This window comes from Camelina sativa, chromosome 8 (assembly GCF_030686135.1).
Source record: "Camelina sativa cultivar CO46 ecotype springtype chromosome 8, ASM3068613v1".
NCBI classification, from domain to species: Eukaryota; Viridiplantae; Streptophyta; class Magnoliopsida; order Brassicales; family Brassicaceae; genus Camelina; species Camelina sativa.
In genome coordinates, this window is record NC_141887.1 from 6,955,736 (window position 1) to 6,967,605 (window position 11,870).

Genomic DNA, 11,870 nt, shown 5'->3' on the forward strand with positions numbered 1-11,870 from the left:
TATTTTAGCTTTGAGATTTAAAGTTTAAGATTAAATTATGTACTAATTTAATCAATGATTCTAAGATTGTTCTGGTAAAAAAGTACAGTAAGTTATGTATGTTCTACACTAGTAATTGGAGTTTAATCAATGATCAACACAAAAAGTCGTAAGCAAATTTTTTTAACCAATATATATATAAATAAAGCAACTGACAATACAATTTTTTTCTCTATCTCATTACCATATCATCTGCTATCAAACCTGACCATCTCGAGGCAGTGCAGAGAATATTCATTGCATACCTCTACGCTGTTTCAATGTTCATACGATATTTATGCAAAAGGCTCTGTTTCTCCCGCGTTTGGTCAGTGTCAACAGCTGTGATTAGGTTTTTTAGTCTCGTCGCCTCCTCTTCTCCCGCTTTGACTCTTTCCGATCTTCGTCTGAGCTATACACAAGCTTTGAAGAAGATGACTTCTTGCTCCTGTGATGCTTTGAGTGCTTCTTGTGGCTATTTCTCTTCTCTCTAGAAGATTCTCGTCGCTTCCTTCTTGATCTTGAACTTTGCTTATCCCTGCTGTGGTAGTCGCTGGATGAATCGCTCTCTGAATCATTGTTTCTATATCTATCCATCTTACTAGATCGTTTTTTACTCCGCTCATCTCCTGAGGATTCACTCGATGATAGATCGTTGCCGCCACTCCGTTTTCTTGGCGATTTCTCTCTCTGTTTTCTACTCTTTTCTTCTTCAGACCCGAGAGTGAGGCTGCTCGTCTTCTCCTCCACTTTCTGTTTAAATCCAGATCTATCTGGTCTTTTGTCTGAAGAACCTTCGGGTTTGCTTCTGGACTTGCTCTCTTTTTCCATTGGCTTGGTTCCTTCCTGGTATGGGACATCAGACGGTACTTCGAACCCTAGTTCTTTCCCTAGAGATTCTAGAAAGTCACCAGCTATAAGCCGGTTTAATGTGCTTGCAGCCGCTTCATTCTTCTTTTCTTGACCCTCTTGTATCTTTCTGTTCATTACTTGATCTTCATCATCTTCAGAATCATCAGAGAAGATGGCCTACAAGTGAACATGACAGAATATTAATAAATCGAAACTATCAAACTGAGTTACTCAGACAAACCCGCATTACCTTGTAAAGATCAACAGGTCTCTCCACATTCTCCACTTCTACCTCAACTTCAGGCTCTTCTATTGATGTCTCTTTCTTATGTTCTTGCGACTCAGATAGTGCAGATGCAGCTTTCACTGTATCCGGCAAGAATATGAGAGAATCCATTTTGTTTCTAGCTCGCGGAGCAGGAGGCAGCTGTAAAATTAAAGGGAATGTATTGATCAATCAAGTACTAAATTTTACACATAAGCAAGAACATGGCTCTGAAAATTATATAATCTATAGCCAACCAAAAGAGATGTGCAGAGCAAGCCATTTTTTCAATGAATGCAAGCTTTAAATGGCATTCCCTGAAGGAGGAGCAAGAAACCACTTGTTTACCTTTCCCATGAAAGGATCAGGGAGATCAAATCGTTTGCACAAAAGAGGTGAAGGACGCCATTGGAACTCTTCCCTTTTAGGGTATGTCGTACTCGATTTCATGTCTACAACTCCAGTGTCTTTAATTTGCTGTAAACAAAAGTTTTCTGTATAAGGATAGAACCTCCAATGAGCTGAATAACTGCAATGAAGATTATGTAGACATACCTCTGTTCCACCAGAAGTAAACTGCAGGCCGCCTGCAAGGAAGTCGAGAGGCCGTTCAGTAGCCCGTCTGACCTCCTTATAAGCTTTCCCTTTCTCGATTGCCTCAGCTGCAGCCTCAAAGTCCAGCCTCTCTTGAGCACGAGCTGATTCAGACATGCTGTTAACTCTGTTGAAGTCTGTTGAACGTAACCCTCCTTTGTATTTCTCCTTGAGAAACTGCTCAAATCTCTCTTGTTTAGCCGGATCATCTTTGAAAGGCTTAACAGCATCTGCTGCCTCTTGCTATTTCAAGGATAGAAAGATGAGTCTAGAATGTTAGTGCAAGGAAAACAAAGGCATATCCTTCCCTTAAAACTCATCTACCAAGCGTAATCAAACTATATTCTTATAAGGTGTGAAGTTGTTTACTCACAGTTGAAGCTGATTTGGTAAATGTATCAGAGAGATTGGTCGGGAACTGGAAGGAGCCCCCAGAAGAAGCAGAAGTATCGGTTTCTTTCAAACTTCTCTGCAATGGCTTTTCCCCTAATAAGCTGCCACGTTCTTCAGCAGTCATTTTCTGTACACTTGAAGACGGCTTAACATCTAATGTCAGCTTACTTTGATCACCGCGCTTTTGCTGCTCCTCCCACAGCCTTCTAGCGTAGTACTCATGACCATTACCTCCCCGGAGAAAATCAAACAGCTGATTTGATTGGTTCTTCTCTCTAGAAAGATCCTCATATAGTTTCCCACAACGGGAAACAAAAGTTGCAAAGCCCTCGATCAAAAGTTTCAAATTATTATCTGCAGGGGGAGGAACATCTGGAGGAGCAGAAAGAGTTGGCTTAGTTTCAGCCTCAAGAGGACCAGAAAATTTATGCCGGGCCACAAAATCCTTCGGGATTTTTGGAGGACTAAACCTGGTATAATATAAAACACACAATGATATGATTCAGACTCTGTACATATGAAAGTAAGTAGCCATAATCAGAAATGTCTGAGTGCAAGAGTTCCATTGGACATGCAATTGTGTGATGACATTAATTTAACGACGTCCTCATGATTGTGAATCATTGAAACATTAGTTTGAATTACCTCTCCATACTGTAGTCAGAATTCTTAGCAGCTCCAAAACCTGGCAGAACGTCATGCTCTTTGGAGGCTAACCTCAGTCTATTGTCATTGCTCGGTTTTGCTGGCTGTTCATCTTCTATGACATAAGTCTGATCAAAATCGTAACCTGAAATAAAAGGAAACATCTAGGTGTTGCAGCATATTCTGAGAAACAAGTGGTTAAATCCAAAAACACTTCAAATTGTCAAGCAAGTTTTTGCACCTATTACGAATTTTATTCTTTTCCAAAAGAATATTACTTTTACAACATACAGGAGCTAGAATTTGAATACGGTGAACAATGGTTTGTCACCTCTAGAAATTAAAAAAGTGCAACCTCAACAGACACTTATGCATATATGAACAAAGAAAAACCAAGAGTGGGGAAGTAGCTCTTCTGTGCTTACCACCATAGACATCTTCATCCTCAACATCAAGCTCCTCAAGTGCCCCAATGCCAAAACCCGGAGCAATCTTTCCTGCTGATTGTTCAACTCATATTAGTAACTAACACAGCCCATGAGTAGTTTTCACGCAACAACAATGCCAAGTAAAAGCTGGCATAGAGATACGCAGTGGATGCACGTAAGTATCTTTAAGCAAAGAAGAGCAAATTAATAAGAAAGAAAAAGAATGGCGAGTCAAAATCTTACATTTGGGTCCAAAAAGACTTTCCTTCATTGACAAAGGCTTTCTGAAGCCAGCCTCCTTATTGGCAGACAAGCGAGATCTTTTCTTTTCTACGGATCAGAAAAATGAGAAGCAAGTCAATGACCAAGAATGTCCTGTCAGCAAAAACATCATAAAAGACCAACTAGATACCTCTAAATTCAGGAGCATGCTTGAAAGGATCATATCCTAATCCATGCAGGTCCTGCTTTGGATTGAGAACATATACCTGCAACAGATAAAGAAGGAACAAAGGATATTATCACCATCAGTGTAAGTGAGGATAATATCAGAAGACCCTCGGCAGAAGATTAGAAGCAGTGTTCACAGTCCTACGTATATTCTGCTACGAAATGTAGAAGCGAAGTTCAAGAAAAAAATGACTAATAGATGTATGACACCAGTAGCAATTGCAATCAACAACATAAAGCTTGTTTGCAAATAAAAACTTGAAAGTTGACTCACAGGAGTGCTTTCAGACATTTTAATATCTTCACTAAATTGTGGATCCAGAGAAGTTTCCACTTCAGTCTCCGAAACCACTGAGTCGGATGTTTCCTTCGTATTCTCATCAGTAGAGAAGGCTAAAAATGCTTTCCTAGCTTCTCTACGAGCACCTGCACCGACAAGGGTATAAAAACGAGAGCCACAAAATAAATAGCTTGCTATGAATTTCCAAAAATAAAAAGATACTGACGGTTTTTATTGATGCACAAAAGAAGATTATAGATTAGTGGCTTAGTGCATTCTAAAAAAGTTCAAACCTGAACTAGCACGCACATCCTTTATTGAATGACCACGCCGCCATCCCATCTTTAGTAAAAGTTTGACCCCTGAACAATATAAAGAAGCATATACATGAGATCAGGTTTTCTCCTCTTGATGCATTTAAAAATAGAGAGAACGAAAGAAAAAGGAACTTTTGCCAAATATTAAAGAGGCTTTTAGAAACTAACCAATTGACTCTGAAGCTGGAGCAATAAGTTCGTCAGGCACTGGGCCAGGAATGGCTGATGGCCTGTGATACAAAAAAAAATATGTTACAAATGATAGCAACATCATAGCCAAGTCGAATGAGAGAGAAAAGGAATCTTAATATAGAAAAAAGACTATCACACAATTTCTAAACATTACTAATGCCAAAGCAAAATTGAGAAGAACTGAAAATACAGTATAAAACATAGCTCCTAACAAGCTTCCAAATGAATGCAAAGCATATTAGAAAGATTGATAAGAAAGAATGGGATATCCGTCCACAGTTAAATTCTCGCCAAGCTACAACCATGCATGAGAAGTATTAAGGAAAATGACACATAAGTACACAGAGACCTCTCATGCTGTTCTTTCTCAACTTGCTTGCGGGAATATTCGGCTGCCGTAAAACCAAATGTGTCAAACTGTGAGCTCGCGGACAGTGATTGTCCCTCCATATCCTGAAATGAAAAAGCATTTAGAATGGCTTAACAAGTTAACATCATTCCATATAGTGCACATCTTCCACAGAGCAAAACAAAAGTTTCCAAATCCACTTTCCATTTGACCATTGATAAATGTAATAGAAGAATTAGCAATATGCCGTAATCAAACTAGAACAAGCTTAACGGATCAAACAAGGCGGGGAAAATGAAACATACCGCCTTTTCATCTTCATCTAAAAAGTCTGAAATACTTTGCTTCCTTGCTCCAGCTCTGTTCTTCCTTGATGATGTAAATGACTGGGGAGCCCAGCCTGAAATTCAATTTAGATTGTAAACAGAAACGTACAGATAAAAATCTTTAAAAATCAAGTAATGTGAACTTTACCGTCTTTTGACCCCACTGTATTGTAATACCCAGCAGAATATCCACCAGTAAATGCTCCATGGAACCTTCTCCGGCCTTCTTCATCAGTCACCTGAGTATGATAACTCGTGAGATGTTAGCAGCCTTCCACATAATATAACTATATACAGATAGACATTATTTCGAGTAAAGAACCATAGTGGAAAGCATCCGCACAAAAAACATTGACAGGGAATTGTAAGCAATACCATGCATCCATTAGTACGGAGACCAATTTTCAACACAGATTGCTTCAATTAGTTTGTAATTATAGACCAGGGATGATGCCAACTTTTATAAATGTTTATGCTAAAGAACCTACAAGGCAATCTCTATATGCACGTTATCAATCTAACAACTATCCATAGACACATTCATGAGAAAGAACAAACACAGCATACACCTAAATCTCAGATACACGTCAATCTAACATGATTCTAAGTGTTAGACCAGCTCCAGTAGAGAGATATTCACTTGGATTTCCATAGATTCAAGCTTCTTAAGCTCCCTCCCACTACCCAGTAACAGTATTAAAACCCTGAAACGGCTTGGCCTCAAAGATGTCTACCTTATAACCTATTAAGCTCTCTCTACAGATTACAGTAAGTTAAAATTCATAAAACAGCACAACAACAACAACTTCCGTGTTCACAACAAGCGCGAGTCTCTCGATGCTTGATTGACCTAATTCATCCGAAACTAAACAGACGAAACTAGAAGATCAAAGAAAGAGACTCACCTCTTGCTTCCAAGCAGGGAGAGTTCTAAGATTGCCTGAAGCACCAGCGACTGCTTTCTTCTTCCGGCTCGCGATTTCTTCCTCGCGCTCTATTGGTGTTCCATGAAATACGAAATCCTCTTCGTCTGACGCCATTATTGTCTTCACCACCGCGAGAAGCAGCAATTCGAGCGAGATTTCTAAACGAGTACCGGAGAAGAAGAAGCAGAATCACAGAATCGAGAAATATTGAACAAAGAGATATGGGCCTGGTTCGGGTCACTTTCCGGCCCATTTTGGTTTTGATTAATTAAAAAAAAAAAAATCCAATTTCTATAAGGAGTTGAAGTTACTACATTCACGCGCCGAATCTACGCAATTGTAAAAGAGAGTGGGATTCACGCGCTTTTCGTGTTCCGTTTGCCCTAATCGACTCTGCTCAGAGAAAGACGAAGGAGAGAGAAACTTCCTCCGATAAGCTTCCGTACAATCCGATCGACTCACCGGCGCCGGATCTCGCCACGACTCGGTTGAATCGTCCTCTCTCTGAACCGCGTTGAATCAGTTACGGTGAGTCGATTCATCTACATCTCTATCCTCGCATGTATATACCTTCCCCTTTGATCTGATCTGATCTGATTATTTCTGTAGATCAAACAATGGATCCAATGGATATAGTCGGCAAATCCAAGGAAGACGCTTCACTTCCAAAAGGTTAGTTTTTTTTTCCCGATCCATTGACCATACCTATCTGTAATTGGTTGTATCTGTACCTTTTAGATTTTGCAGTTATGTGTTGATCTGGGTTTATTGCTCATCGATCGTTGAAGTGTATATTGAATAGGATTTGTAACCATAGCTGAGGGTTATAGGATTCATGAGCAATCAATCAGAGACTTCATGTTTTTGTGATCTTGCTAAGGATACGTTTTGTTCTCTTATTGTTTTTATAGCTACGATGACTAAAATCATAAAAGAGATGTTACCACCAGATGTTCGTGTTGCTAGAGATGCTCAAGATCTTCTTATTGAATGTTGTGTAGGTAAGATCAGATCATATATTTTCTTCTCATATGATATATTTTCACTTGCTTCACTTAGTGTAGTTGATGGGTTTTCTTACTGTGTGGTTTCTTAAACGTTTTTTGCAGAGTTTATAAATCTTGTATCTTCAGAATCTAATGATGTTTGTAACAAAGAGGACAAACGGACGATTGCCCCTGAGCATGTTCTCAAGGCACTACAGGTTCTTGGTTTTGGAGAATACATTGAGGAAGTCTATGCTGCGTATGAGCAACATAAGTATGAAACCATGGTAATCATCCTTTTCTTTTCTTCATCTACTTCTCTTTGCACCGAGAAGAAGAAGAAGAAATGATTAATGTTAACTGTCTCGTATGTTTGCAACTCTATAGCAGGACACACAGAGAAGTGTGAAATGGAACAGTGGAGCTCAAATGACTGAGGAGGAAGCAGCTGCTGAGCAACAACGTATGTTTGCAGAAGCACGTGCAAGAATGAATGGAGGTGTTCCGGTTCCTCAACCTGAACATCCAGAAACCAACCAGAGAAGTCCACAAAGCTAATTGAAACCATCCTTTGAATCGGTAGGCCAAAAAAAAAAAAAAAAAAAAAAGCATCTTATTAACATTCCCTTGTAAGTGCAAATGCGTATGTCCTCTGTTTATATGCTCTTAGTATAATATATGTTAGCGTTTCATCATCTAAAAAACACCCTTGTGATTCAGATGTAATTAGTAAGCATTCCTTGTTTTGTGTTTCTTGTGTGTCTTGACTAAGTATGGTGGGTCAAGTCTAACACCAAAGCATCCGATTCAATGGTTTTATAGACGGCAGTTTGATCTGAAACCTAATGTTTGTACGTTGGATGGGTTTGGTAATGAGTGTAATTGTCTTTCTATAAAAGAAAATGCTGGATCATTGTTTAGTGTTGACATACGGAGAGTTGATGAGGTTCATACTCGAAAAGCTCTTTTTGCCAATAGCTCTGCACACCTATTATTGTTCATTAGTTTTTTTGGTGAAGAGCTGACTTATGTGATTGTAAAGACATCAGTTATAATGTCAACTAACTCAGGTAGCTATTGTTAAATGATAATGTAATTACCAATTGGATTGTTGGATACAATTTTTATTATAGAAAAAAAAAATTAGTTCATCTGGTAAGTGGTAACAGTCATGTTATCTTTTGACAGTTGTGAATAAGAAACGTACGTCAACACTAAAAATGCGTGATTTACACATATATATATAACTGAAAAAAATTTACACAACAAAGACCAATTATTAACCAATAATATTTTCGTTTCCTACCAAAAATGTATATAAACTGATGAATCATGACATCATTAAAGGTAGGGGTGGTGAGGGAGAGTCGTTGAAGGGGTTAGAGCATCATTACTGAGAGTTTCTCTCATCGATACTCTTGTTATTGGGGCCCAAAAGTCTAATTAAAAATTCATTTTTCAGTCCATTAATAAGAGAAGCGATTCTATGGGAAGGAATTAAGGAACGCAGTAAGCAACGCGACGTGGCCTGTTATGATACGTAGATGGGTAAATATAAAAGAATTTTTTTTTTCCCTTTTCTTCTTTCTCTCTTTCCCGATCCTCTCTCTTCTCTCAATCCAAAAGGCGATGGAAGCCGATTCATCTTGAAACCAGAAAAATCAGTCGATTCACCTCGTTTTCCATGGTCGATGCTCTCAGTGCTCTTGAGATCGTAAGTCTTTCTTCTTTCCTCTATTTGCCGCAATCGCCGATTCATATGAAACTCGAGGGTTGTTGGTGTTAGGTCGACGGTGGTTGCGGCGAGGATGTTGGCCAGAATTATGTCTGGTCTCACTTTGGGTCTCATGTCTCTAGGTCTCGTTGAGCTCGAGATACTCCAACGTAGTGGTACTCCAAAAGAGAAGAAACAATCATGTAATCGATTCTTAGTAATTGCTGCTTGATTCAATCAATTGATTTGGATTTTGGTTTGAACTTGGTTGTGACTGGTTTATTTGGTTAGAATTTGGTTGTGAACGTTAGGATGCAACTGAATCTGAAACTTTAAGTGAACCTTTGTTAGGAAGTAGCGAACCTTTGTTAGGAAATAGTAGAGATGGGTACAATGAGGTTAGTGTTTCAGTTTGTGTTTGTTTTTGAAAAGAGATGAGAAGAGGAACCCTTTTTTGTATTATTATCTGTTGTGTGTCTCTTAGAAGCGTACTATGGAGGATTTTTGGGAAGAAGAACGCAAGAGACAGCAAGTTCACTGGACATTAATCTTTTCTCCATTGATTGCACAATGGGCTCAGTGGATAGGTATGAAAATTTCTATCTTTGTTTTGATTACCGATGAAGCTTGTGTTAGGGTTGGTTTTGTTTGATTGATTTCTGTTTGCATGGATCTGTTCTATGATCTTGTGTAGAATTTAGGGTCAAATGCAAAGCTTTTAATTTTGATATTTTTGCTGCATTATGAGAGTATGCTTTTGCTTGGTGCCTCTAAGTCTTTGTATGTGGTTTAGTAGGAAGCCTACTTAGTAAATTGATTACTTTCTCTTATGGTCTCTCTGTTTCTCAACTGCTTGGTTTTGTTGTTCCTTCAAATTTTGTTGGTCTTTTGTCTAGTCTTGTTGATCACGAGAGAACCCAATGCAGAACAAGCCAACCACTTACAACAATGCACTTCTCGTTGGACTTTGTCTAGCCTTGTCACTACTTCTTCTGCTTTACAATCGTTGAAGTGAAGCTATTTTTTATTGAAATCACATTGCTTTTGTTTTACGACATGTACACTTTGAAACATTTCATCTTTTTTTTTTTTATGTTGTGTTCTTGTTGAAGCATGTTTTTGATTAATCAAGCCTGTTTTTGATTAATGTAATATAAATAATTTTAAATAATTAAAGTTTGATAATTAATAAACACAAATTAAAAAATTATTATTTAAATGTTTGAGTAACCTTCTTTGGGGTTCTCTAGTAATAGGCTGATTTTGCTTAAGTTTTCTTAGGGTTCCTTTAATTAATTTAATATTAATTATATAATTAATTAATATGAGAGTAACTTTGTGAGTACTCCCCACTAATGATGGTCTTAGGGTACTCTGCTCAGTGCTCAGTTACTAGGAGGACCATCACCGGAGTGACGTGTAAGGTCGCAGGTTTCTGTTTACTCTGCACCCGACAACTCATAAGAGAATCCGAACAGACCCTATTACACATATCTCTCTATTTATGACGTCAGTAAACCCAAACTAGTATATATGGGTATGGCTTCGTTTTTTTCTCTAAAATTATTATTATACATTCCTTTGTATTGTAGTTGTAGTAGTAGTAGTAGGATGGTTTTATATTCTTTTGACACAAGACAAAGCCTGTCGAATGTTGTATGCCCCCTCTCAATGGCCCTGTCACACCAATCTTTATTTTCGGAATATTTCGTACTGAATCGAGACCGTAATAACATATTCACCATCAAATATCAATGAATAGTTGAATACGTTAAGCTTTCCAGTATAAGCCCATACAGTATAATATATAACGTATAAGATTGAACCACAGAACTATTGATGAAAATCACGGGACAAAGGACTCAGACTTCTTATTACAAAAAAAAAAATCATACAAAATGCTTTGATGTTATTACTTAGCCAACATATGTATGAATTAAGTTTCGAATGGTGTTTCATTTTACAGAAAAAACAAAATATATTATTACAGGAAAAATAAGGACAAGACGTCATGCCGCTTGAGCCAAGTTATTGTCCTGCGTTTTTTACCAGTACAAGTAAAAAAACCTTATTTTACTGCCAACAAGTCAACAACTATGAAAAGAGTTATCAGAACTGTTTGTCTTTTATGTTCTCTATTGATTTTGAACATTTAGAATTTTTTTTTTCTGTGAATTTTTTTATATCCATTCATTTGAAATAATGTACGAAACTTTAATATGATTAGGGATGGTTAAATGTACAATAAAAGATTTGATATAAAGAAGAAAAAGATTGATAAGTGGTACTATATATTTTAGGTGAAGACTCCACTTTTTACTGTGAAGTCAAAAAAAGGGTTGGGTCAAACAAAACTGAGGGCTCTTTTGTATGTAATGTAATGTAGAAGAATAGAGAGAACCCCACATCGAAAATGAAACAACGAACACACTTTGTCTCCAGATTCCTTTCTTTTGTCTCATTTCTCGTGTTTCTCCCAAAGTATTCAACAAAAACACAATCCTCCCTCCCCCACTTATTCTCTTGATATATTAACTTAAAATAAACAAGATCCACATTTACACATATACACATTCAGCACCAAACTTTTCCTTAAAATAACCATTATCTCTTTGTCTATATATTATATACATATTTTTACATATTATGCAATATGCATTAAGCTTAAGGGTTCACGTATATAAAATTCATATTAACAATAGGTTTAAAAATGGTGGTGTTGAGAGGAATGGAAGACACAAAATCAGATAAAGATGAAAATGAAAGAGAAAATTCTAATTTTTTTTTTTAAAAGTTTATTCCTCTCCTTTTTAGTTGCTCAGTTGAAATTTCAACTTACATTTCCATTTTTTTTTTCCTCTCTAACGAAAAGTGAACATAATTCATTTACGAAAGAACAAAAATCTCTAGCATATGCAACCATCTGAGGTTTTTTTTTCTTGGACAAACCATTTGAGCTTAAAAATAATAGTCCAAAATCGAATCACTTGACACATTGAGCTAAAAAGCAAAAGCCAAATCTACATTTTTAATATGAAACTATTATACTATTTTCTCTTTAGTTTCCTCCTACTTTAATTTTTTCTGAAATCCTCTCTTAAAACAAAGATGAAATTGGTGGGTCCTTTTATAGTC

General features: G+C 37.3%; 2 protein-coding genes across 3 annotated transcripts; one reads left to right on the plus strand and one right to left on the minus strand.

The window, feature by feature from the left end:
• Positions 1–149: 149 nt before the first annotated feature.
• Positions 150–6,355, minus strand: LOC104706610 (G patch domain-containing protein TGH). Its single transcript, XM_010422804.3, has 16 exons — positions 6,015–6,355; positions 5,258–5,348; positions 5,089–5,183; positions 4,784–4,887; positions 4,411–4,472; positions 4,219–4,287; positions 3,920–4,071; positions 3,608–3,683; positions 3,439–3,525; positions 3,193–3,267; positions 2,768–2,912; positions 2,103–2,592; positions 1,691–1,972; positions 1,484–1,612; positions 1,121–1,297; positions 150–1,047 (listed from the first exon to the last, which is right to left on the minus strand). The coding sequence occupies exons 1-16, from the start codon at positions 6,147–6,149 to the stop codon at positions 376–378; spliced, it is 2,841 nt and encodes a 946-aa protein (XP_010421106.2). The 5' UTR covers positions 6,150–6,355; the 3' UTR covers positions 150–375.
• LOC104706611 (protein Dr1 homolog) lies at positions 6,331–7,941 on the plus strand. 2 transcript variants are annotated; one of them, XM_010422805.3, is made up of 5 exons: positions 6,331–6,563; positions 6,645–6,707; positions 6,947–7,036; positions 7,145–7,308; positions 7,409–7,941. In XM_010422805.3, the coding sequence occupies exons 2-5, from the start codon at positions 6,653–6,655 to the stop codon at positions 7,577–7,579; spliced, it is 480 nt and encodes a 159-aa protein (XP_010421107.1). In that variant the 5' UTR covers positions 6,331–6,563; positions 6,645–6,652; the 3' UTR covers positions 7,580–7,941. The 2 variants fall into 2 exon arrangements, with proteins under 2 accessions (XP_010421107.1, XP_010421108.1); XM_010422806.3 differs by having other exon boundaries at positions 6,485–6,563; positions 7,412–7,941.
• Positions 7,942–11,870: the final 3,929 nt, after the last annotated feature.

What these genes read in the sequence shown, in the direction of transcription:
- LOC104706610 (XM_010422804.3), bottom strand. Translation starts at nt 6,149, where the DNA reads ATGGCGTCAGACGAAGAGGATTTCGTATTTCATGGAACACCAATAGAG. An exon ending in GAGAAAGAACAGCATGAGAG is followed by an intron (nt 4,473 to 4,783) that starts GTCTCTGTGTAC and finishes TTTGTATCACAG; the next exon opens with GCCATCAGCCATTCCTGGCC. An exon ending in GGATGAAGATGTCTATGGTG is followed by an intron (nt 2,913 to 3,192) that starts GTAAGCACAGAA and finishes CTTTTATTTCAG; the next exon opens with GTTACGATTTTGATCAGACT.
- LOC104706611 (XM_010422805.3), top strand. Translation starts at nt 6,653, where the DNA reads ATGGATCCAATGGATATAGTCGGCAAATCCAAGGAAGACGCTTCACTT. An exon ending in AGACGCTTCACTTCCAAAAG is followed by an intron (nt 6,708 to 6,946) that starts GTTAGTTTTTTT and finishes TTGTTTTTATAG; the next exon opens with CTACGATGACTAAAATCATA. An exon ending in TCTTATTGAATGTTGTGTAG is followed by an intron (nt 7,037 to 7,144) that starts GTAAGATCAGAT and finishes CGTTTTTTGCAG; the next exon opens with AGTTTATAAATCTTGTATCT.